Source organism: Zingiber officinale, chromosome 7A (assembly GCF_018446385.1).
Source record: "Zingiber officinale cultivar Zhangliang chromosome 7A, Zo_v1.1, whole genome shotgun sequence".
Lineage (NCBI taxonomy): Eukaryota > Viridiplantae > Streptophyta > Magnoliopsida > Zingiberales > Zingiberaceae > Zingiber > Zingiber officinale.
In genome coordinates, this window is record NC_055998.1 from 141,211,693 (window position 1) to 141,238,085 (window position 26,393).

General features: G+C 36.5%; 1 protein-coding gene across 1 annotated transcript in view; it reads left to right on the forward strand.

Moving 5' to 3' along the window:
• The first annotated feature begins 9,887 nt into the window (after positions 1–9,887).
• Positions 9,888–26,393, forward strand: part of LOC122002969 (magnesium/proton exchanger-like) — a 33,801-nt gene continuing 17,295 nt past the window's right edge. Inside the window, exons 1-8 of the mRNA XM_042558378.1 lie at positions 9,888–10,062; positions 21,471–21,872; positions 22,267–22,442; positions 22,713–22,831; positions 23,196–23,353; positions 24,179–24,309; positions 24,782–25,001; positions 25,103–25,232. Of these exons, the coding sequence (XP_042414312.1) occupies positions 21,497–21,872; positions 22,267–22,442; positions 22,713–22,831; positions 23,196–23,353; positions 24,179–24,309; positions 24,782–25,001; positions 25,103–25,232 (1,310 nt within the window). The 5' untranslated portion in view covers positions 9,888–10,062; positions 21,471–21,496. The remainder of the gene's footprint in view (positions 10,063–21,470; positions 21,873–22,266; positions 22,443–22,712; positions 22,832–23,195; positions 23,354–24,178; positions 24,310–24,781; positions 25,002–25,102; positions 25,233–26,393) is intronic.

Here is a 26,393-nt window from a genome sequence, read left to right on the forward strand (position 1 = left end):
AGATATGTATGAAATTATCCCAAGTATGGTACATGATAATCTAAATTTACATGATTCAAGTTCAAAACCACAAAATAATCTAGATTCTGATCAAGTCAATCAAGACTTCAAATCAGCATCAACCGTGACTTAGTCAAACAAAACATTGACCAAATCAATTCAGACATATTAATTAATTCAAAAATAATTAATTCAAACATTAAAATAAAGTTTAATTCAAAAAATAATGAAATATATTTAGATAAAATCAATAAATACCTTAATAAAGAATTTAATAATCTAGACAATATCAATTTAGAAAATTCTATCCAAAATAAAATAATTTAATTAACAAAAGATTAAATTTTAAAGATAAGACTAATATAATAAATTCAACTAATAATATAAACTTAAAAGACACAGAAAATATAAGGATAAATTAACATTTCAATAAAACAAAAACCGAATTTAATAAATTCAAAATTAAACATTAAAGAAAATTTAAAATTAAATATTTTTTTTTTAAATTAACAGTTAAAGAAATATAATTTTAACAGTTTAATCAATTCAAATTTGAAAACTAATGAAAACTTAAACGTCAAAAATTTTAACACAATAAAATTAAAATTGAAAGAAAATTTAAATATTAATTACACTCCTTTAAAGAAGGATAATTTGACCAATTTGATTAATTCAAATTATTTTCATACTTATTATTTAATTGACCAATTTGATTAATTCAAATACATATTTAATTGACTAATTTGAAAAACCTAAGTTTAACTCAAATGTAAATTAATCCATAGAAATAATCTAAATCAAAGATAATCATCTCACAAAACTAGTTAAGGTTCCTGATTGATAACTTAGAATCATGTGAGATGGATTTAGATTGAACTTAGTTCAATTTAATAATTTAATTTAATCAATTTAATAATTTAACTTAATTAATCAATTTAATAATTTAATTTAATCAATTTAATAATTCAATTCAATTTATTTAATTTAATAATTTAACACAATTTAACTTAAGTAATCAATTTAATAATTTAATTTAATCAATTTAATAATTTAACTTAATTAATCAATTTAATAATTTAATTTAATCAATTTAATGATTTAGCTTTATCAATCAATTTAATAATTTAATTTAATTGACTTAACCCAATTGAGTCAACTAACTTAATAAATCATCTCACAAACACTCATAGGAATACCATGATTGATCATCTAGATTGGGTGAGATGGAACATTAAGATAATTTCAGTCAAACTATCTTCTAAATCCAGTAAATTGACCCAAATCAAATACTTTATGTAGGAATATAAAGATTTGGATCAATGGATGCTAGATATTGGATGCTCCAGACACATGACTAGAGACAGACTGAAATTCATGAAGTTGAAACTCAAGAACCTAGGGTCTGTCGCGTTCGGCAACAACGGAACTCTAAAGTAATCGGAATAGGTAACATCCAATTAAATTCTGATTTTTACATTCAAAAAGTATTATTAGTTGAACAATTCAATTTCAATTTACTTAGTATTATCCAGTTATGCGACTTAGGATATTTAGTCACATTTTCAAAAACTGAATGTATAATTAAGAATATTAATAAACCTAAAATTACACTTAAGGGTATTCGGAAAAAGAATATTTATACTATAGACCTATCAACTTCCTCACTAGAGTATTTATTAACACAACAAGAGGAAACTGAGTTATGGCACAGGAGACTGGGTCACACTCATACTAGACTCATATCAAAAATGAGTTAAAATGGTTTAGTTAGAGGTCTGCCCAAATTAAAATTTATTGAAAATTTAATTTGTAATACTTGTCAACAAGGTAAGCAAACTAAGTCAAACCATAAGTTAACCAACCTAAACAGAACAACTTCAATACTTGAGCTCCTTCACCTAGACTTGTTTGATTCACATGGAGCCAAGTCACTAAGCAAAAACCAATATTACTTAGTAATAATCGATGACTGCTCAAGATTTACTTGGGTAAAATTTATAAAAACTAAAGATGAAACTCTTGAAGTGTTTAAAATTTTTTGCAAATTAATTGAAAATGGAAAAGACACTCAAATAAAAAGAATTAGAAGTGACCATGGAGGAGAATTTGAAAATCATAACTTTATTGAATTTTGTGAAATTAATGGGTATAAACATGAATATTCTTGCCCTAGGACCTCCCAACAAAATTGTATAGTAGAACGTAAAAACAGAACCCTACAGGAAGTCGCTAGGACCATGTTAAATGAATACAAATTATCTAACAAATTCTGAGCTGAAGCAATTAATACAGCTTGTTACATACAAAATAGGGATGTGCTTAGTAGAATAGAATTCATTTTTCTACTTACTTTTCTCAACTAATTTTAAAAATCTTAGGAAAAATATTTTTCAAAATTTCAAATTTTATTAGTCTTTCAAAAATCTGGTTTAGCCTAGGAATTTACCCCCTAGAAATCATGTACCCCTAGTTTCAGCCAGAGCATCTCATAAGCACACTAGGTCTAACTTGCTTGTGCTTGAAAATACTTAGAACGGAGTGAGGTGCATAGGGTATTGCCTGGACTTAAGAATACTTATGTCAATGCATCGACATAAGTCTGGGCGTAAAATACCAAAATACAGTAATCAAGTTAAGTTATCCAGACTTAGTCAAATATAACTGGATCACTAACTTAACTTGACTAGCCAAGTGAAAGTTGTTACCCTCTAGGTAATCAGCTAATAACTAATGGTTAGACATGTGGACAAGGAATTTAAGTATTTACCTTTTAGTTACTCATGCTTGGACTTTAGGAATATTTTTTTGCTCCAAAGTGAAATTGACCTGAGTTAAAATTTTACAAGTTTTTGTTCAAAATTATCTAAGTATTATTTTCTAAAGTTTTTTTTTTCAAATTTGACTAAGTTTTTTTTGGTATTTAAAAGCTTCTAAAAAATTAGCTAAGTTATTTTTCAAAGTCAAAATACTTCACTTAGCTAAAAGTGTTTCAAACTTAGCATTTAAAGTAATTTCCAAAAGAAAAAGATTTGTTGTCAAAATTTATGCTAAGTGTCATTCAAAAGCTTGTTAAATTTGGCTACGATCATTTCAAAAAGTGTTTCAAATTTAACTAAGTACTTCTCAAAAAGGAATTTCTCAAACTTAGTTTTGTTTTCCAAATTTCTTTATATTATTTCACTTAGCTAAATGTTTTTCAATAAAATTAATTCTAAAAAGCTAAGTGTTTATCAAAGTATGTTTAATCCTCTATTTAAAAGCCTTTTTACTCCCTCTTTAAAAGCTAAGCGGTTATTTGACGCTCTATTTATGAATAATAAGATAACGATTATTTTCTTTCTCCCTTAGTTATTTTTGATATATGACAAAGGAGGAGAGTATAAGAAAATTCAAAGCTCAAAGAAATTTTTAAAATTTTAAAAAAAATTTAGTCAAAAAGGGGGAGCTGTTATTAAGGGGGAGCTTATCGTTGTATGTACTAAATTTGTGCTATCTTTATGCTTGTACCTATGATTGGTGATGCTTTGTATCTTTTCATTATTATCCTTTTGCTTAACTTTGAATTTTATTTGTCATAATCAAAAAGAGGGAAATTGTTGGTGCGGGAAGCATCCGACGATCAAACCTTAGTTTTGATAGTGACAAAAGGGATTCAAAGTTAAGGTTAATTGTTATCTAACGATCTTAAATGAGGTTTCAGGAAAGTCCTAACTGTGGTTAGGCAAGTGGAAAAATCTAAGGGGCGGTAACCTTAGGTCCTAGGGGGTGGTAACCCTAGGTGGAGGAAAACCCTAAGGGGGCGATAATCTTAGGTCCTAGGGGGTGGTAACCCTAGGTGGAGGAGAAATTGTAAGAGCGGTAACCTTAGGTCCTAGGGGGTGGTAATCCTATGTGGCGAAAAATCCTAGGGGGTGGTAACTCTAGGCGGAAAGTCCAGTTGGTCTGGAGGACCGGACTAGCATCAGGTATGCTCTCCTGAGTGGAGTAGGTGAGGACGCGTTCCTCGGAAGAGGGAACAGTAGGCGTTGGTTCGACCTAGGGTTTCCGGTGGAAAATCCGAAGTCAGAACCGGACAGCCCGAAGGTTGTCAAATATTTCATCTATTATGTTTGTTATGCGCTAACGTTGTGCTGCAGGATATTTTGGGACTAACATATCTTGCAGGTAATAAAACATAAAGTTTTGCCTCGGATGAATAGTACCAGAAGTGCCCTCATGGAGCTTGAGATGCCTCGGGTGCAAGGCAGAAGCAGCGCACGTAGCAGCGCTAGAGGCGCCTCGGACGGATCTGGAGGGGCCCTCAATAGGCTATTTAAGGCCACTTCGACCAACAACTTAGGCAATTCAAGCAAAAAGAAATCCTTCTTCAGTACGTTGCTAACGAGACATTCCGGTTGAGCTACGACAAGTCCCCGACGACCCGAAGCTTCAAGATTGTTATTTTTCGTCGGTATAATTGTCATTTCAATTTTAAGATTGTACTTTAAATTTGTAATCTTTAACGATGTTATAGTCCGAAAACAATCAACGATCGCGGGCCTTGGAGTAAGAGTCGCCCAAGGCTCCGAACTAAGTAAATCTTGGTGTCCTTGTCTTTTGTGTCTTTAATACTTCCGCTGCATTACTCTGATACGTTTTAAATCGATATTTTTCTGATTACGAAATGTGTGAAAGCCACGAGCGCTATTCACCCCCCTCTAGCGTGATCTCGATCCAACACTTTGATCACATGCCTATATAAAATTCCTAAAATTCAAATAGACGATACAAACACTTCAATTGGCAATCTAACTCTGTATAATGAGCCCTAAAGGAAACTTCTATAACATATTCTCTATTTTTTTCCAACATAGTTTCTACTACTTCAAATATTAAAGTTGTCCCTTCTTCCTTCAATAATGAGGCATCGCAAAATATCAACCCTCTTATTTCATCTTGGAACAACTTAATAAGTTGTTAGTGTAGACATTTTGAAATTGTCTTTCAATATGATGACCAAGAATAACTGGCATGATAGAATTAAAAGAAACAAAATCCAAATATTTTTCATTCTCAATCTTATTCTTTAAAGCACTATCATACTGCTCAACAAATTGCTTTAAGGATGTTTTAGAATGGACATAGTCATTAAAAAATGCATTCATACTTTCACTTTTTTAAGATGTGGACATACCTGCCCAAAAGTAATCTTTAATGTATACATGTATCTATCTATTCCGTTCTTCATGCGAAGATTTCAACCAATCATTGTTCTCCAAATTAAACTCCTCAATCATTTTCAACCAATTCTCATCATACTCATCAACTGTAAGCTAGTTATAAACAATATTCTTTAATTGTTTCTTTATCATTTTGTATTGAGCATGACCACCTAATTTTGCTGAAAGTTTTTTCATGATATGCCAAAGACACAAGCGATGATATATGAGAATTTGAAAATATCTCTTCAATTGCAATTGCCATGGTGCGACATTGGTATATGATTATAGCCTTTGGAGCACGCCCAAGCATATATGTCAACCAAGATTTGAACAACCATATGAAAGTTGTTGAGTCTTCGATTGATAATAATCCACATCCTAACAAAATTGATTGATCATGATGATTCATTCCAACAAATGGAGCAAATGTCATGTCATAATTATTAGTCAAATAGGTTATATCAAAAGTCACAACATCATAAAAGTAATCATACGCCGTCCTACATCTTGCGCCTGCCCAAAAAAATATTTCTTATTCGAGATTCCCCATCTAAATCAAGCACATAAAAAAAGTTTGAGTTTCTACTTTGCATGCGATAAAAATAATTACTCAAAGATTCATCATCTCCATCTCCTAACCTCAACCTTCTAGCTTCTGAAATATAATTTTTACACTTTCTCTCATCAAATGTCAAATTCTTATAGCCTCCAACCTCAACTACAAATGATTGAAAACTTTTGTTTAAAGTTATTTTAGCTTGATCATTTAATTCCAATTTTCTTTTTGTAGCTGAAACCAATATTTTATTACATCTAAAATGTCGTGACTTTCCAGGTCTCAAGTTATGATTGTGTTCAAGGAATACACTAGTTATCATAAAGTTCCCATCATTTCGAATAGCAACATTAATCTTGGTTTTGCAATTCGTCTTAGTAAAAAGTCGAGGGTATAACATATTTTTTAGTTGAGATACTTTTCTACCATTTTTGGCACATCCAATAGAGAAATATTTTTGCTTTCCATTATCTCCATTTCTACCACCTAATTTACAAATACCAAAATCAACATTCTGAGCATAGGAATTATAAAAAGTACAAACTTCTTCAGATGAAAATGTCAATCCAATCTCAGGAAGCTTGACTTCATTTATACTAGATGGAGATGAGTCTTGAACTGCATGGTCATTATCATCCTTTACCTCATTTGAATTAATTTATTCTTCTATCATGAGACTTTCCTCACCTACATTTATTTAAAAGATGTCGGGCAAAAAATAAATGCAAAATAGAATAAAAAACATGAAACAAAGTCGAGAAAAACAAAACAAAAGCAAAAAAATACAAACATACCGATTCATATAATTTGCACACAGTAGACTAATTCCAAGCATACAATTAATTTACAAACAACAATAAGTCAAGGGCTTTCGCACAAACAATCTAGATAAATTGAGCAATAGAAAGTAATACTCGTCAGAAGTGTCGTTGGATTGACAAGAACCCTGCAACCTCACTTGCCGGAAGAATGTGGACACTTGGGGCTGAAAAAAAAGGGGCATGATTCAGTAAAAATAATAAAAAAACTTCAGGATTGGGGCTTTAAAATAAATGGAGCACGAATTGCTCTCTCCTAGTAGGGGTGAGAAATTAGGGTAAAGAAATAGAGGGCTTCGATTCCTTGGAAGGGAGAGGGAAGAAGAAGGAGGTGTGGCTGAGTTAGGGTTGGGTTAGCCCGAAATGGAAGGCTTCGATTCCTTCACTGGGTTAACTCACTGACGAGAGGAGCGACGAGAGAGGGATGAAGGACGTGAAGAAGAAGGAGAAGGAGAGATAGGGGCCGCATCAATCGGAGGAAATTCATGTGAATTCGCCGCTCATATCATTTCTCACAAAAAAAAAAATATCTCAGCAACTCTTTCGTCGTCCCATATTTTTTTATTATATTTTACCTTACATGTAATTATAAACTCCGATAAGATTGTAAATGAACCAAGCGTTCGTGATCAAATTTAGTATTCGGCTTGGTAAAAGCTTATTTATGTTCGTTCAATATACATAAGATTAATTAAACAAATAAGCTAGAACAACTCATTAAGCTAAACAAACAAGCTTGAACACATGTGTTCAGCTCGTTAATGTTCGTGAATAATATTCGTGAACAATGGTTGTGAACAACGTTCACGAACCATATTTATTAATAAAACTCTTTTCAATATGTTAAATAAATAATAAAATAAATAAATAAATAAATTTAAATTATCAAGCTCAATAATCAATCAAACAACTAAAAGTTTTAAACAATCAAACATGCTTGAATTGAGAGCTTGATAACATTTAAATGAACCAAGCTCAAACCAAGCTTCAAACAAGCTCAAGCTCATAAAAAAATAAACCAAGTTAAGTTTGAACACTCATTTCAAAAGCTTGGTTCATTTTAAGTTCGACTCGACTCAGTTTAATTATCTTATCAAATAAATTTGAATACCCCAAATCTCGATTCAACTCAACTTGTTTACCGCCCTAAACTCCAGTACTACTCATCTCTCTCAGTACAAATATTTTTAAAAGAAAAAAAAGGAAAAATATTGGTTCGTTTTTTTTCATTTAATATAAGTAAATAGTGGGTGGAGGGTGGACCTCAATTAATTTTAAAGATCATTTTTTTATTAATTATCAGCATAGATTGAAAAATAATTATAATGTACTTAATCAATCATTCAATTATCAGTTAATTAATAGAAATTGAAATTCGTTTATAAAAAGACGTACCATTGCCGGCAGCTAGGAGCTTCAAGCAATTTAACTCATGCAGCACGAGGCAGGTAGCTGGAAGTCATTGTCTTTGAATTAAATAATTTCTATTCACCAATTATGTTTGTGGAGAGATTTTCAATACTTAATGAAAGGGCAACGTTTATTTTGTTTTGTTTTGTTTTATTTTATTATCAAATTTTTTTTTAAAAAACACCCTATTTTTTATTATAATTAAAAGAGCTAAATATGTTTACATACATTAAAAGGTGTCATATTCTGTTTTTAATTTAAATTAAGTCAAAATAATATATATATATATAAACTTATTTTCATTATCATAAAAAAGTCCAGTTAAAAACATAATCAAAAGTCTTTTTTTATATTTTAGTGATCAATTATTTTATATTATAACAATTAAGAATATTAAAATAAAAGTATTTTTAAAATATAAAATTTCTTTTAATATATATTTTTAATTAAATCAATAGCTCTTTTAATAATAATAATAATAATAATAAAAAGGTTATTTTTAAATTTTTATGAGCAAGTGCTCTTGATAGCCATTTTGTTCAAAATTCGTAACTGTTAAGTAATTTTTATCAAAACTATTCTAATATTATTGAAAATTACTCTAATAGTTCTTACAAACTATTTTAATTAAGTCAAGATTTTTTAAATTTATTCAATTGTGGCAAAAGATGAATACACTCACTTCTAGTATTGTAAGTGTTGGCTAGATAAACATCTTGTAGTAAGAGGAGTAGTTATGAACCCTGTAGACCATCCCTATGGGGGCGGTGAGGGGAGAGCCCCAATTGGTAGAAAAAAATCCACAATCCCTTGGGGTTATCTTGCGCTTGGAAGAAGAAGTAGGAAAAAGGAAAAAATATAGTGATAGTTTTATTTTTCGTCACCGTAAATAGGAATATTGAAATTAGATTTTTTTTTATTTGAAAAAAATGTAATGGACGAACGACAAGAATTGAACTCGCGCATGGTGGATTCACAATCCACTGCCTTGATCCACTTGGCTACATCCGCCTCAGGACCAACATGGAGGAAGTAAATCACGGGCGACTTTTAGCTTTTGGAATAGTGACTAGCACATAAGGGAGACATTTATCTCGACTTTTGCCGAGATTCGAACTCCAGACCTCATTGTGGCAATACCTCATGCGTTAGCCACTAGATCGTCTCGAGAGGACACTCTTATATATAATCAAGAATGTAATGAGGTAAGACACTAGTCAAATTAATCAAGTGTAGATCCATTAAGGTGCATGGGAGGTAAATCTCAGGTCATCAATTTTTGAAAATCAATCCCTCATCATTAGGTGTCATGCATCCACCGTTTGTACTATGTCCTAGGAGCATTGCCACATTAATCAAACATCTATTTATAATGGAGCAAGAGAGATTCTTTGATCTATTTTTTTTACTGATTGATTTTGATGGACCACTTATTAATCAATTCATATAATGAGCTCTCTTCTAATATGTAAATTATAGACAAGAAGATCTATCCGGTAAGAGAGAAGACACTAGGTAGAATTTGTTAGAAAAGAATGAATATAAAAAATCCTTATGAGAAAAACTGAGAGATATAGAATTTTGAACATTTATTAGATATCATATTATGAATTTTAGAAATAATATAAAAAATATTTATCCATCAAATAAATTAATATTAATGTAATAAAAGTATTTTTAAGCTAATAAAATAAAATATCTTTTTTTTAACAGAGAGTGGATTTGATTTGATTTTTTTTCATTTAACGTTTCAAAAATATAAAAAAAGTATGTCATAATAATATAATAGAAGATAAACTTTTACCAAAAGAGTATGGATTGAATATCTTTGAATAGGAGGTGCGAATTTTAAATTCTTTCAGGTGCTTAAGTTGATATTTGTCCGAATTAAATATCACAAGCGGCCGCCTGTTTCTTTCCGGGGATCGATTTCACTTCCCTCCCGTCTCCAGTACGCCGGAGCCACCGCGGAGCCCCGTTGATGCCCTCCGGCAATAGGAAAGTCCGTTATCCGGAGGAAGTCCCCCCTACTCCAGCCGCTGATCTATTTTACTGTATTTATTCGTGATTCAGTCAGGTGAGTTTTGGTTTGTCGACGTGCTTCCTGGTTTCTCGGTCTCGGGGATCAGTTTGTTAATTTCTCTGCCGGATTGGAGATGGGATGGTTGAATGATGATGAATGTGGGGTTTAATTCTTTTACTGCTTCAGATCTCGAATTTTAACCGACGCGAAGCTTTATTCTTCTTCGGTTCTCTGTCGATTTTTGGTTCTGTATTTGGGATTGCGTAGCTCTGTCTTCCGGAATCAAACATGAGAGAGTCGAATGAAGCTGTAGAATTTCTGTGGATGTTGATTGTTCTGGGATTAAGCTAAGCCTAAGGCTGTTTGATAGTGATTGATAGAAATTTTATTTTTTTTTTCCGAGGGGAACGAAAGGTCAGAAATTTACCCAGATTTCTTATAAATGTAGATGCACAGTCTTCCATGATAATCCATTGATATGCATGTAAAAGGGATCTATGAAATCGTAGCTACTTGAATTAACCAAGTTCAGTGCCCTTGTATTAGAAAATTGCCTTCTTTCTGTTCAAATGGTCCATATCCCATTTGGAAGTAATCTTGTTCATCCTAGCTACTCTAATAGCTTTGTGATACAACGTGTTCAAAGGGATGGAGAAAAGTTATTCCTCAAGGATGGATCCAGTTCACATTTGGAAGTCAACCTGTTCATCCATGTGTTGTGAAGGGGCATTGACACAACAAAATGTTCGATCGGCTTGTCCATTTGACCACATAAAATGCAAAAAAAGGTTCATTAAAAATGGCATCTCTGTTAGGCGTTTCTTTGTGCGTATTTCATCTTTGATGATTATCCATGCCAACATTTTAATCTCGGTCTGAGCCTTCTATGTAGAAAATCTTTTGGTCAATTTGACATAGTGCCTATAAAAGTGCAGTAATCTGCAAGCAGATTTCACTCAAAACAAAACAACCATGAGCAGTTCAGTATCATGGTGGGAGTCTTTGGAGCAGGAGGCGGTTGGATGTACAGTACAAGGGACTTGCTTGATTTATTCCATCTCTGATGGCTACATAAAATTGATTTACCAAAGGTGCAGCCTCAATTCATGCACACTGAAATTCATCGTAGAGGTGCATTGCAAGAGCTAAGAGGTAAATAGCATAGTGAACATAGAGTGGATCCTGTGATTGCCTTACCCATTCATCCATTATAAATTTCATCCTTTACTGCCGATGACCTGTAGAGTAGAAGGAAAGTCCCTGTGGACAAATGAGCTTCTAACCAGCAAAGGCCATTTATGGGATGAGGTAATCTGTGACTAGTGTGCATGAGGGATGAAGGCTTGCCAAAAGTACATACACTATGGTTTATCTAAGGATATAATATTTCCACCGACATTTTGTAAGAGAATGTTCTTCTGACAATCCAAAACTCCAAGTTCACCTTCACCTTTTGCGTGGATAACCTACATGCTCATACATATTGATACGGTGATAAATGTGGACCCCCTGAAAAGCATGTCAAAGTATGGAAGACTGGCTGACGTGGCGGTCAAAGTCAATGGGAGGTCAAAGGTACCAGCATCCAGCAACAGTGGGGGCAGGCCCGAGCCAATTACATGGTCGGTCGGACATGAATGTCTGACCGGGTCTCCAGTTTTGTTGGATTTAGCGTCTCAACTTGGGGCAGTAGGTCATCCTCATTGTTAAATAGTAAATACTCCAACTCACGGTCTGAGCCGATCGGGCTTTAGGGACGACTGGGCACAACGGGCCCTCACTCAGCTTAAGGGATAGGTCGAGTGAGCGCCGAGTCGAATACAACTCCCTATAAGGCCAAATGGGCATTCTCCTAGCCGATCGACGACCGATTGGCTTACAGAAGAACTCGTACACCAATCATATCGTACTTTTATGGAAGTTTGTGCTATTCCCTAGGCAAATCGTACTTTAGAAGCTTCTAGCCGTCAGATCACAGAGATTTGTTTGTTCGCTTAAGGAAAGGTGCCAAAAACACTTTATGACTTGTCTTTTCCTAGTAATGCTTTGGGACAATGTGTCAGTACTTTGAGAGGCATGCATAACGTAGCAGTGACACTATAAAAGGGGTCTCAGGCGGAGGTATGTGATGCTTCATATTTGAACCCACCCATTGCTACAGTTTTTCTACTGTTCTTCTCCTCCTCATACACTGATCACTGACTTGAGCATCGGAGGACCAACGTCAGGGACCCCTTCCTTGGCCCGGTACTAACGCTCCTATTGTTGCAAGACCAGACGAAATCTTCGTCGAGTCAACAATGGAGCCACGTTTCCAGCTCATCGCCTTCACTGCTTTCGGACATGATCATATTTGGCGTTGTATGTGGGAATCTCACCTGCATCCTAGACGTGAGGATGGAGGACGCTAGACGACTCACGACCGTGACCTTTACTTCGAAAGAGTTGGAGATGTTAATAAACGCTCGAGCAGCCAACCGAGTTATAAGCGAGCATGCTCTCGCGCCATGTCCTAGACTCCTGAGCAGCTAACCTGGTAAAAAGTGAGCATGCTCTCGCGCCACGACCCAGACTCCTGAGCAGCCAACCAGGTTATAAGCGAGCATGCTCTCGCGCCACATCCCAGACTCCTGAGTTGTTCAGCCGAGTTATAAGCGAACTAAGATCTCGTGCCAAGTACTCCGGACTCTCGAGTCGTTTTGTCGAGTTATAAGCGAGCTAAGCTCTTGCGTTAAGTATTCCAGACTCTCGAACCGTTCGACGAAGTTATAAGCGAGCTCAGCTCTCGCGCCTAATATTCCAAACTTTCGAGCCGTTCGTCCGAGTTATAAGCAAGCTAAGCTCTTGCTCCATGTATTTCAGACTCTCGAACCGTTCGGCCTAGTTATAAGTGATCTCAGCTTTCATGCCTGGTATTCCATACTCTCAAGCTGTTCGGCCGAATTATAAGCAAGCTCACCTTTTGCACCCAATATTCCAGATTCTCGAGTCGTTCGAACGAGTTATAAGCGAGCTTAGCTCTCACGCCTAGCATTCTAGACTTTCGAGACGTTCGACCGAGTTATAAGCGAGCTCAGCTCTCGCGCCCAGTATTCTAGACTCTTGAGCCGTTCGGTCGAGTTATAAGCGAGCTAAGCTCTGTGCCTAGTGTCCCAGACTCTCACGCCGATCAACCGAGTTATAAACGAGCTAAGTGTTGGGACACTTCGGAGCTAGAGGGGGGGGGGGAGTGAATAGCTTCTCGCGTTTCATCGATGATGATGTTGCAGTGGATATAACTCTACGCAAAAGCTCCCAAATGCTAACAAGAAGATTTACTTGGTATCCATCTCAAGAAGAGGTGACTAATCCAAGGATTCGACCCTCACTTACACATCCACTATGAATACACTCCTTCTCGGAAACACTCCGGAGGTGGAGAAACCTCGTACAAGGCTCTCAATACAACAAGAGGAAGAAAGAAGCAAATACAAGGAAAATCTTACAAGATTTACACAAATGAAACCCTAGCTAGCTTTTTCTTCTTGTTTGGGAATGCCTCTTGACCTTGGAAGTGCAGCAACACTTGTCTCCAAGAAGCTTTAAGAACTGGCAAGCTCGGTGAAGAGACTGGAGAAGAAAACCTGTGAGCGATCCTTTGGAACAGTGCACACGAAATCCTTTTATCGGGAGCACAACGGTTAGTTTTCTAATCGTAATCGATTGCTCCAATCATTACGCATTCCTAATCGACTAGCCTAATCGATTAGGCATACTTCTGCACACACAAGAACAACTCGTAAGTGATTAAGCTTCCCTGCTTAATCGCTTACCAAACTCTCTGCGCATTCGCGAAATTCAGCTTAATCGATTACCTTAATCGATTTAGCTTTGGTAATCGACTAACCTAGTTGATTGCCAAGCCCTAACTTCCAAACTGAAGTCTAGGGTTCCTTTACCCAACATCCGGTCAACAGTGACCTATTGAGACTCCTCATTGCCTAGCATCAGGTCAACCTTGACTTGCTGGAACTTCTTCACCAAGTATCCAGTCAATCCTTTGACCCACTTAGACTTTCCAACGCTAGATGCCCGATCAACCTTGACCCACCTGGATCTCCATATGCCCAGCTTCACTCACCAGGACTTTCCTTCTGCCTAGCTTCACTCACTAGGATTTTGACCTGGATTCACTCACCAGGATTTTTTATCTGCTTAGCTTCACTTACTAGGGCTTTCACCTAACTTCACTCACCAGGATTTTCCATCTGTCTAGCTTCACTACTTTCAAATTGTCTGCCTTCACTTATCAGGACTTTCCCATCACCTAGCTTCACTCACTAGGATTTTCCTTCTTCTTGACTTCACTCACCAGGACTTTCCCATCAAGTGTCCGGTCAAACACTGACCCACTTGGATTTTCATCTTCTGCCAACTTTCCTGTTGGACTCTCCTTGCCTAACCTCCAACGAGGACCTCCCGGTCAAGTATCCAATCAACCTTGACCTACTTGACTCTTTTTTACATTAAACTGGTCAACCTTGACCAATCTCCATACATTGTCAAAACAATCTTCACATATTGTTAAACATCGAAACTCACACATTACGACTCAAGCTTGAGTCAATTCAAGCTTAGTCAACCTGGTCAACCTTGACATAGGGGAATTGCACCAATAATCTCCCTTTTTTTGATGTTTGACAATATATTTAAGTTAGGCTAATCCTATAGCCTCAACTTCTTCTTCATGCCAAAGCATGAATGAGGGTTTCCTTCATTCTCTCCCTTTCCTAGAGGGCAAACTCCCTCTTTTGGTATAAATGTCTAACTTAAACCCCACATTCTCCCCCTTTGGCACACATCAAAAACTCTCCTCCTAAAGAGTTATCCATACGTTGTTCACAACCTCACAATGCAGGTCTCATACCTTTCATTGTCTCCAATGCTCATCCTTAAGCATTAACCCACTTCACAATACTCATTCTAGAGCATTCACACTCAAACAATGAAGATATCCAATCTTCCATTATTTTCCAATGCTCTTCCCAAAGCATTTACTATAACGAAGGTTTTACAACCTTCCATGATTTCAAAAATTGCTTTCATGTCTTTAAGGAGTAGCTCCCCCTCAAAACATGCTCCAAACTTTTATCAGTGCACCAACAATAACTTGGAATTTCTAAAATTTTAGAAAACCCAAAATTTGAAGTTTTGAGATCTAAAATCCAATAATAAAATAAACATCATCCCAAATTTCAACTTAGTCTTCTTTAACTAATCCAATCTTGTTTTGATCGAGAAAATTACCCTTAAACGTTCAAAACTGAATTTCATTGGGTTTCACACCTTATTCAACTTAAATAAACTTATTTAAGCTAAAATCAGAGTCTTAAGCGCTTATACAAAGCCCTTAATCACTTAAGACCAGTCGTAATCGACTGAAGTTGGGATTCAATTGATTCCTAGGTGTTAATCGATTAAGACTCTTAATCTATCACAGTGATCGATTCTGTGAGCTTTTGTGCTCACGGAAAGTCTCCTAATCGACTACCTTAGTCGATCAGGATGTGATAATCAACTAGCCTAGTCGATTACCATATCTGATTTTTGAAATCGATTTCAGCCGAATTTCAGAAATGCACCAAAAATTCTACAAAATTCAAAAAAATCATGAAAAATCTTATAGACATTATTTAAGACATATACTATCAAGGAAAAATAGTTTTTTATGAAAATAATTCCTATTTTCATGGATTGACACAAAATTAGAAGCTCTTGAAAACTTCAATGATTTTTCTCTAGTTTGTGTCAAACTTTTCAATAATGATTACTATCAAAAGATAGTCTACACCAAAGTTTTCCAAAAATATTTTGAAATAATTTTCAACCATGTTCTTTGGGCTAAATGTACATGACTTGTACATTAGCTTTCCCAATGATTGGATAACACATAACTATGTATTTTGATGAAGCTAAAACTCAGATGGATGCACTAAATCAACATCTTGAGTCTAGTTCATCATCCTAACATCTCACTTGTATTTAATGTGCACTAAAAACACATACAAGTCAACTTATAGTTTTTGTGAGATGTAGACTTTGTTTTTGCCCTAATCTAGGGGTTCATGCATATCTATTTAGGCATTGTAAACTTGATCATGCACCTAGGATGTCATTTGTTGATAAATTCCTTTACCACACTTGTTGGTTAATGTCATTATCCTTAATTACAAGGAATTAAAAATAATGCATGATGATTTATGACATACATCACAATCAATATATTTTTCAAAAGAAAAACTATTTTAGCTACATGTATGTATGACATGACATGATATTTTTGTATTTTTCATCTCAAGAATGAATGCAAAATATGATGTCATGGCATAGGATGGACAAATAATCATGACAATTTAGTATAAATAAATATATCTAGATTTTTTATCTAAGTATCTCTAACAAATTTGCTCACTTAAAATTAATCATAGATTGCTCCCTTGTCCTTCTAAGAAAATGCCAAAACCCAATTTAGCATTTTTTTTGGTCTTTTTCTTATTTATGCTAATTTAAATTAAGTCCAATTTCTCAAATTTTTGGCACATTTTACTCTTCCAAAGAGTAAACAATTAAACATTCTCATTTTCAAGGAGCACAATTACCTTGAAAATGTCCTCCAAGTGTCAACTTCTTAAAAATTGGGTTAACTACCCTTCCAATTAAGGTTGATTTTCTCTAAACCCATCTAGGGTGTAGAGAATAGACTTCTAGGAACCCAAAATCGATTGGAGCTCCTTGGATGTTTTAGGTATGCTCTAGGGATAACTTCCCTTGATACCTTCCTAATGACCTTCCTAGGCTTCTTTGAAGCCTTGGTCACACTTGACTCACTTAGGTCAACTCTAAGAATAACTTCTCTTGTGACCTTATTGGCGACTTTCTTAGGCTTCTTAGAAGCCTTAGTCATGTTACTGTTTGCAAAGATACTTCTAGGGATAACTTTCCTTGTATCTTTGGTTGACCTCTAGACCTAGAATTGGCTCAATGACTATATGGAACCTTATGGTATGATGCCACATCCTTCTTGGCTTTAGGTTTGTATCCCAAACCTCTATGGCCATTGGATGACTCTTGTCTTCCTAAACCTAAGTTATGCTCATTTTGCCCCTTAAAGATATTTTCCATTCTTTTTAGGGTCTTTTCCAATTTATCAAGTCTTGACCTCAAGGTTTGATTTTCCATCCTTAAATCCATAGATTTTGATTTTTCATATGGTCCTTGAGCATTTCTATTTCTAGACTTATATCTAAAATCCATAGAATTTTTGCCTAGATTGTTATCTACCTTCCTAACCTTAGGTGAGGTAGTCTTAGCATGATATACTATATATTTTTCTTTAACCCTACCATGCTTCCTATTTTCATGATAAATGACATTAAAATGATATAAACTAGACCTAGCATGCTTTTTTATCATGAGTCAAAGGAGTTGATTCAATAAATGATACCTTGAATTTCCCCTTAGAAGCTCCCCCTTGGCTTGAGTTTCCTCCTTTGACTTTGACCGAATTCTTCCCCTTTGGACATCGGCTCTGGTAATGTCCATTTTGTTTGCACGAGAAGCACACAATGTTCTCCTTACCCTTGCGTACCATGGGGCTGATGTTCTTGGGCTTCTCCTTGCCCTTTGGTGCCACTTGACCCTTTTCTTTGCCAATTTGGGACACTTACTCTTGCAGTGCCCTTTTTTCCTACATTCAAAACAAATGATATGATTTTTATTAATTACAATTGAAATTTCTATGCCTTTACTTGTAGGGATGACACTTTCTCCATTTGATCCGGATGAAGAGACTTCTTCTTGATCCGACATTGATGTTCCACGCTCCCCCTCAATCCTTGAGGTGGAGGCTTTTCCTTCTTCATCCTCTTGTACATGAAACAAAGAGTATGCTCCCTCTTTGCCTTTTTCATTGCACTCCTTTGAGGATGAAACTTCTTGGACTTCTTCTTCTTCCAATGTTAAGCACCTCTCAATCTCGAAGACCTCTTCTTGTTTATCCACTGAGTTGCCCTCTTTGGATTTTTCTTGACTTAGTGTAGTGGAGGGTTCTTCATGGATCTTCGCCAACTTGTTCCAAAGCTTCTTGGGGTCTTGATATTACCCAACTTTGCACATAATAATGCTAGACAATAAGCTAACCAATAATTTGGTTACCTTATCATTTGCCTCACACCTTTTGACTTGTTCCTCGCTCTATTTGATCCATTTGATGATTTTGCCTTTGCTATCCCTTGGAGCTTCAAAACCTTTCATTCGAGCAAACTATTGTTCTATCTCCATCATGAAAAAGTTTTCGATTCTTGATTTCCAAGAATCGAAGCTTGTCATTGTGAATGATGGAGGCACCCTTATGTCAAATCCGAGTCTATCTCGGAATTCTATCTTGAAGTTGAGCCTTTGATGAGGACTTTGACTTGATGAAATTTGGGCTTCAACTTCTTCTTCCTCTAGCTCGTTGCCCTTCCGGCGATGAGTCCGATGAAGAGCGGCCTCGCTCTGATACCACTTATTGGGACACTTAGGAGCTAGGGGGGTGAGCAGGAAGAAGCTTCCTGTCAAAGTCTTTTGTGGCATTGGTGTTGGATTAGCGGCTCAATGGATGTGGTGGATTCCGAAGAAACTGCTATGGGAGCCATGGAAGGCCGCTTGGGAGGTAGCTCGCCAGTATTAGTCGCGGCGTCACTTGCTGCCCCTTGGCTCGCTTCAGCTTCGCCGGTCTGCTCTTCAGAGGGCTCGATCGGGAAGAGCCCATGGTTCTCCAGCTTGGCTGCTCCCCTAGTCTCAACTTCTTCATCAGTTAGTTTGACAGATCCTCTGAGAATTGCCTTAAATATCACTTAGGCTGTAAAAAAGAAAAAGAAATTAGTTATATTCAAAAATGACAAAAGGAAAAATGGCTTACCAAAAGGGCCGGGCAGCCGGGCGCAAATGGGGCTCAGCCCGAACATGTACAAAACGTCCTCTAGCAACAGCTTATGTATATGGTATTTTAGGTTGGATAGCTGCGCGACGGCTTGGAGGTAGGTCGGATCCTAGCGGTATTTTCCCAGCCCGAGGGAGTTAGGTAGATCCATCTACCAGCCGATCAGAAAAGCGAGCTGGTCGAGAAATCGGAAGTAGAAGTAATAGGACTTCCAACTCTTATTGGATGTGGGCATCTTGTCGAAATAAACAACGCCCACTCGGGTCTGAAAGAGGAAGACGCCTGGCTCGGATAATATAGGGTAATAAAAATAGTGGAAAATACGAACATGGAGAGAAATCCTATATAAACGGAATAGTACCACAACTCCACACAGTAACCTAAAGGAATTGGGTACCAATTGCTATAACAGGATATGAAAGTATTTACAGACTTCGGAGAAAAATGGGTGTATCGAAAAGCGGAGGCCGGCGTAAAGCTGGTCCTTAAAGAAAGTAAGAAAGTCGTCCGGAGGATTGTGTGGACGATCATAGGCAGAAGGGATGGCAAGCTGGTAATCGCAGGGGATATGATAGGTGAGTTTCATTTGATCACCTCATCGCCATTAAAATCAGACGAGGTGGAGGTGTACCGCAACCGGGGGATAGCGGAGGGAGAGGGAAAATGGGTCATATGAGAAAAGATAAAGATTGAAAGGAAAGAAAAAGAAAGGGTGAACTTATTGGGCAAGAATCGCTGGCGATGATGAACAGAATGCAGGGAAGCCTAGGAAGGCGAAGATGATAGCGATGCAACGCACAAGAGACGAAGGCCTAAAAAAACCTAGTCGTCGATTAAGCAAAGTTATCCGATCAAGGGTTTAGGAAGGCGAGACTTAATCTGGGCCGTTAAATTCGAAAAGGCAGTTGTCACATCGAATTCCAACAGTCGCTTGTCACATCACACATTCGGCGATAGGAAAAGATGACACGTGGAGGCAAATCACAGGATGCATTTATGATGAACGAATGTAATCAACAGGTTCATGATAAAAAAGTATGCTTGACATGCTTGGCATTAATAGTAGGGGATTTGATCGATTCCTAAGAAATTAAGAGAAAGCCAGCCATAATAAAAGGGCACTAGCAAGGAGGGGAGGCAGCTCGGGAAAGATAGGTCGAACGACCATATACTACGAGAGCTGAAAAGAGGTCATGCAGCCTTGTATTACGAATTCTCCGATTGGGGAGGTGAATACCCACGGAACAACTACCATTGAGGACAACGTTCATTGTATCCGAGCTATAGCCTAGTAAGCAAAGCGTCCGATCAGGGAGAAAAATTGCAAGTAATGCTAAGGTCCAGTCAGTCAGACTTGCAGCCTCCTTCGACTAGATTTGGAGGGGAGGCTTGTGATACGATAATAAATGTAGACCCCCGAAAAGCAGGTCAAAGTATAGAAGATCGACTGACATGATAGTTAAAGTCAATGGGAGGTTAAAGGTACTAGCAACAGTGAGGGCAGGCCCTAGCCGATTACATGGGTGGTCAGACATGAATGTCCAACCGGGCCTCTAGTTTGGTTGGATTTAGCGTCTCAACTTGGAGCCAGCGTGCCATCCTCATTGTTAAATAGTAAATACTTGGAGCCACGGCCTAAGCCGATCGGGCTTTAGGGTCGACCGGGCTCAACGTGCCCTCACTCAGCTTAAGGGATAGGCCGAGTGAGCGCCGAGTCGAATACGACGCCCTATAAGGCCGAACGGGTGTTCTCTTGGCCGATCGGCGGCCAACTAGCCTACAAAAGAACTCGTACACTTGTCATGTCGTACTTTATGGAAGTTTGTGCCAGAAAGGATAGAGAACATTCTGCAGGCAAATCGTACTTTAGAAGCTTCTAGCCCATCAGATCACGGAGATTTGCGTGCTCTCTTAAGGAAAGGTGTTAGAAACACTTTATGGCTTGTCTTTTCCTAATGCTTTGGGACAACGTGTCAATACTTTGAGAGGCATGCATAAAGCAACAGTGACTATAAAAGGGGGTCTCAGGCAGAGCTTTGCGATGCTTCATATTTGAACACGCCCATTGCTATAGTTTTTCTACTGTTCTTCTCCTCCTCATACACCGATCACTTATTTGAGCATCGGAGGGCCAAAGCCGAGGACCCATTCCCTGTCCCGACAATAACGCTCCTATTGTTGCAGGACCGCACGAAGTTTTCGTCGGGTCAACAGTGGAGCCACGTTTCCAACTCACCGCCTTCACCACTTTCGGACAGGATCATATATATATGTAAAGATTAACTTTCATGTGTGTATGCGCATACACACATATATAAAGATTAACTTCATCTTCTATCTATAAATCAGGACAATTTTGTCTTTAATTCATATTTCTTGATGTTCAATTAATGATTTTCCATCTATGATTCATACTTGCTATTTGTTAGGCTATTTTCATTTCAATAATGATAAAAATTTGACTAAACAATGTCTTCTAAAAAATACTAATTCTATGTAGGTTGGTTGAAGTTCCAGGCATAAAAAATGAGCATGGCAGTGACATTTGGATTTTCTAATTCGTCATCACATGAAAGCTGTCAAAGTTATATTCTCTTATATTCTGAAACTTCACTTTCTAATGGGATGTGGGCATTCCTTTATTTTATTGCTCTTGCATACTGTTTCATTGGGTTGTCGTCTATTACTGCTCGATTTTTCCGATCAATGGAGAACATTGTTAAGCATTCACGGAAGATTGTGGAAATAGATCCTTCAACAGGCAAAGAGTTGGTTAAGTACGATAAAGTTTGGAATTACACAATCGCAGATATCACCTTACTGGCATTTGGGACAAGCTTTCCACAGATCTCTCTAGCTACAATTGATGCCATCCAAAACATAGGTCAGCTCACTGCTGGAGGTATGGTTTTCTCACATACATCTTTGAAATCCCATTCATTTTTCTTTATAAATTCACTTTTGCCTCTAGATTGTGTAATACATACAAGATTACAAGCATTTTCTGTGCGGATATAATCACATTCAGAAATTCTTTTGTTGTTAACCCAAGTTATCTTGTATCTTCCTTTACTTTATTAGTAGCTAAGTTATCTCCTAAGGCAGTCAATTTCATGATATTGTTATTATCTCATATATTTGAAAAGTTGAAAGGTTGGCATATACTTGAGAAGTTGATTAGTACCAAGTTTTCAGCTAGTAGATTGCTTTTATTATCTAGGCTGCACTGTTGGTTTCAGCTTAATCAATTTAACTGGCTCGTCTGCTATTGCTAATATTTTTTATCTGGCCTGCAGGTTTAGGGCCAGGCACCCTTGTAGGTTCTGCCGCATTTGATTTGTTCCCGATACATGCAGTTTGTGTAGTTGTCCCAAAAGCAGGTACTTTGAAAAAGATATCGGACTTAGGAGTTTGGCTAGTCGAGTTGTTCTGGTCATTTTGGGCGTATGTTTGGCTCTTCATAATCTTACAGGTACTTCATTTGCAACTGATATTATTTTGTGCTTAATTGGCTCTATGCTTAAGACATACTTGGCTTTGAGAGAAATGCTCCTTTTGGGGGAGAAAGAGCGACTGTAAGTGTGGATAGTTAATGGTAGTATTTTGCTGTCTATTATTGAATATAATTCAGGATCTGATGCTATTGTTCATACCATGAAAAACCATATGCCGATGCATTATATTTTCATTGCACTGTTGATTTTTTAAGACATTCATCAGTTGAAATGTTTATCAATTGCAGGTCTGGACACCAAACATGGTCACCCTTTCTGAGGCCTTCTTAACAGTCTTGCAATTTGGGTTGCTGCTGGTTCATGCATATGCTCAAGACAAACAATGGCCATATTTGTCAATTCCTCTGTAAGCATTTATGTCCTTGTTTTCGAATTTTCTATGTTCATTTTTCATCATGATCAAGCCATGTTAATCTCAACTATTTGGGATTGGCTACATAATTGATCTTCCTGCTATGAAACCAAATTGATTTCCCAAAAAAAAAAAGTTTCATCTCTTATTCTTCTTTTAATACTTCTTTTCATTGATTACTGTATTGCATCCAGAATTAGAATAACAATGCCGACTACATTTATTCTTATAAATTGGTGTAGAAAACTTTTTATCTATTTGTCAGACATCTTGATTCTCAATTTTTTGTAAAATAATTTTGTTAACCAAATTAAAGCTTAATATGATCATCTTTACCAAGCCAAATTTCTCTGATCAGGGGAAGAAGCGAGAGGCCAGAAGAATGGGTTCCAGAAAATGAGAATGTGTTCAGCGATGAGTCCAATAATGACGGCAATGAGATAATTCAGGTCAGTGAATCACAAGACAATGGTGTTGTAGATATATTCAACATTCACGCATCTCAGGCCACCTCAGGTAAATGTCTGAGATATACTGTGTCATTAATCTTTTTCTTTGGCTTTCAGCTATTGCTTAAATATCCATCACACGAAATATCAGATAAGAATGATTAAGTAATTAAATCAATATCTTTCAGCTGTTAAATGCTGGCTTTACGCAGACATACTAGGTAATACAATTCCTATCATATGATAGATAGTCTTGCTTCTAGTAATTTGAGCTTGAGCATAATTGATTTCCTTTGAAAAGACATTACCCCATCATGGATCAATAGGGAAGAAGGAAGTGCGAACTAGCATAACATTTATAGAAATACTTATGTTATTATATATCCTTGGCTTTGCATTATTGAATTGTGACGGGAAGGTACAATTTAATAGACTAACTGTTAAATTTTGACCCACTACTTGTCCCAAAACTTTAGTTGTGTTAAAAGAGAGAGCAATTTATATGTTTACATTCACAACCCTCTTTTTGTGGGTGAGCAAACTGGACTTGACTAGATCTGTCTTTAGCCCGAACCTAATATGTAAGCTAACAAAGTGTATATTACTGACACAAGCAGGAAAGTAAACATTTACCTGACACCTTGCTGTGTTACTATGTTAAATTTGATTAGCTGACCAATTATTCCAAAGCTTGAGCTATTAGGACAAGATCAATTTATTCATTTATATTATTAACAGTGGTCATGCTAACGGACCTTGATCATGTAAACTAAAGCATAACTGCATAACTGCATAACTTTTCATCCAATTGCACACTTCACATGGTGAGAAAGCATTCACATATTATTAGTAATACAAGATATTTTTGAAAAAGAATGGATAACTGATGCAGATTTGGAGTACAAAAGCATTCCAGATAAGGATATGGGAGAATCAACAGATGTACTGTATTATAGAAACGTAATTGACAACAAAGAGAATGTCTTCTCAGTTTGGGGCCAACAATTTCTTGATGCACTAATGGTAATTTCACTTAGTACCTCAAATATTTTAAATTGTTTTCTTCATTTTCTTTCTTGAGAACTGAAATATTTATGTATTACAATGCTGATAATTAACTGTCAATGTTGCTCGAGGAGAGTGAATCTTTTCTCATATTTTAAGAGATTGCTTGTTCATATCTCAATAGGATGGACTTATCTAGTTGATCTTTTGGCCTTTTACAACTAACATGTCAAACAAGAGTTCCACCAGCAATGCAATGATCTAAATTCGACAATGCTTGAGATGCTTACTATTGAGATGCTTGAGCATAGTTGTAATGGTTGTTTTATCAACATTCCCAGCGGCTATCCACATTCTTGACGCACAAACTATTGTGGCCCAAATAAATGCTTAAAATGTGGAATTGTTCCTCATATTACTGCCCTTTTTACCTTTGATAATATCCATTTTTCTCTATTTTTTATCTAATATCTTTTGTTCTGGCTTGCAGTTCACTACCACTGAATCTAAGAAGACGGCGGATACCTTTTACTTGCGGGCTACAATGATTCTTTGGAAATTAACCCTAATGCCTTGGAAATTATTATTTGCTTTTGTGCCACCATATAAAATTGCTCATGGATGGGTAGCATTCATTGGATCTCTCATTTTCATAAGTGGGATAGCCTACGTGGTTACCAAGCTCACAGAAGGCATAAGCTGTGTGACAGGTTTTCTTCTTCCTTTTGTCCCAATGAATCTCCTGCATTTCGCAATTTATTTGTGTTTTTTGCACGAATACTCATTGTTTCTGATTTTTTTTTTCTTGTAGGAATAAATCCTTATGTCATAGCTTTTACTGCACTAGCTGGTGGAACCTCATGGCCTGATTTAGTCGCAAGCAAGATTGCCGCTGAACGCCAAGTAACAGCAGATTCTGCCATTGCTAACATCACTTGCAGGTTCCATTCTCCTCACATCGATGTACTTAGAAAACATAGCAATAGATCTAATATAAGCTTAAGATCTTTTACTTGCATCACTTAGTTCTCTTGTTTAACTTTGATCCTGTATCAAGTCTTATAAAGGCCGTGCCAATCATTCATGACAAAACTGTTTCTATTGCAACTCATCCATGCTTGATTAGTTTTCACAGTACTTGACCAGTTCATGACTTTCATGTTGGTTGCTACTCGGAAAACCTAGAGGTTCCACTGTACAAAAATTTTGTACAAAGGTCTGAACCTTTTTCCTAGCTACCATGTGTTCTTTTAAATTAAATTTTGAATCGCCTGCGGAACTTAACACGTTTGATCCAAAACTTAATCTATTTGTTCTTTTAGGTTTTAACTTGGATCTCCTGCGGAACTTAACACGTTCGACCCAAGTCTCCTTAAGTTATTAATTCCATTAAATACTAATTTCCATAAAAGGTTCCCAGTACTGACGTGGCGAGGCGCATGGCCTTCTTGGATATGGGAGCAACCACCACCGACTAGACAAAACCTTTAATAGAAAGCTAATATTTAATTTCCTAAAATAACTTTAGGTTAACCAAAGAGAACAATCAAATCACAAGGAAAAGAAAGAAAACAAAAGAACACAACATCGAAAAACATATTCGAAATACTAGATCATAAGCCTCTTGTATTTGGTATTATTTCCATAAATAACTAGCATGATGCGGAAATAAAAATTACTAATTATACCTTGTAGAAAAACCTCTTGATCTTCTACCGTATTCCTCTTCTAACCTCGGACGTTGTGTGGGCAACGATCTACCAAGATGAGAAACCACCAACCACCTTCTTCTCCTCCAAGCAAGGTTCGGCCACAAAGGAAGAACTTTACCAAAGAAGAAAATCAAAATACTAACCAAGCTCCAAGAGATGCTAACTTTCTCTCCTTCTTCTTCTTCTTCTCCAAGTAGTATCCGGCCACCACAAGAACTCCAAGAGAGATGAAGTATTCAGCCACCACAAGAAGAAGAGAGGGAGAGGGTAATGGCCGGCCACAACACCAAGGAAAAAGGGAGAGAAAACAATAGAGGTTGTATCCCATGAAGGCACCCTCACCCCTTCTTTTATATTCCTTGGCCTAGGCAAATTAGGAAATTTAATTAC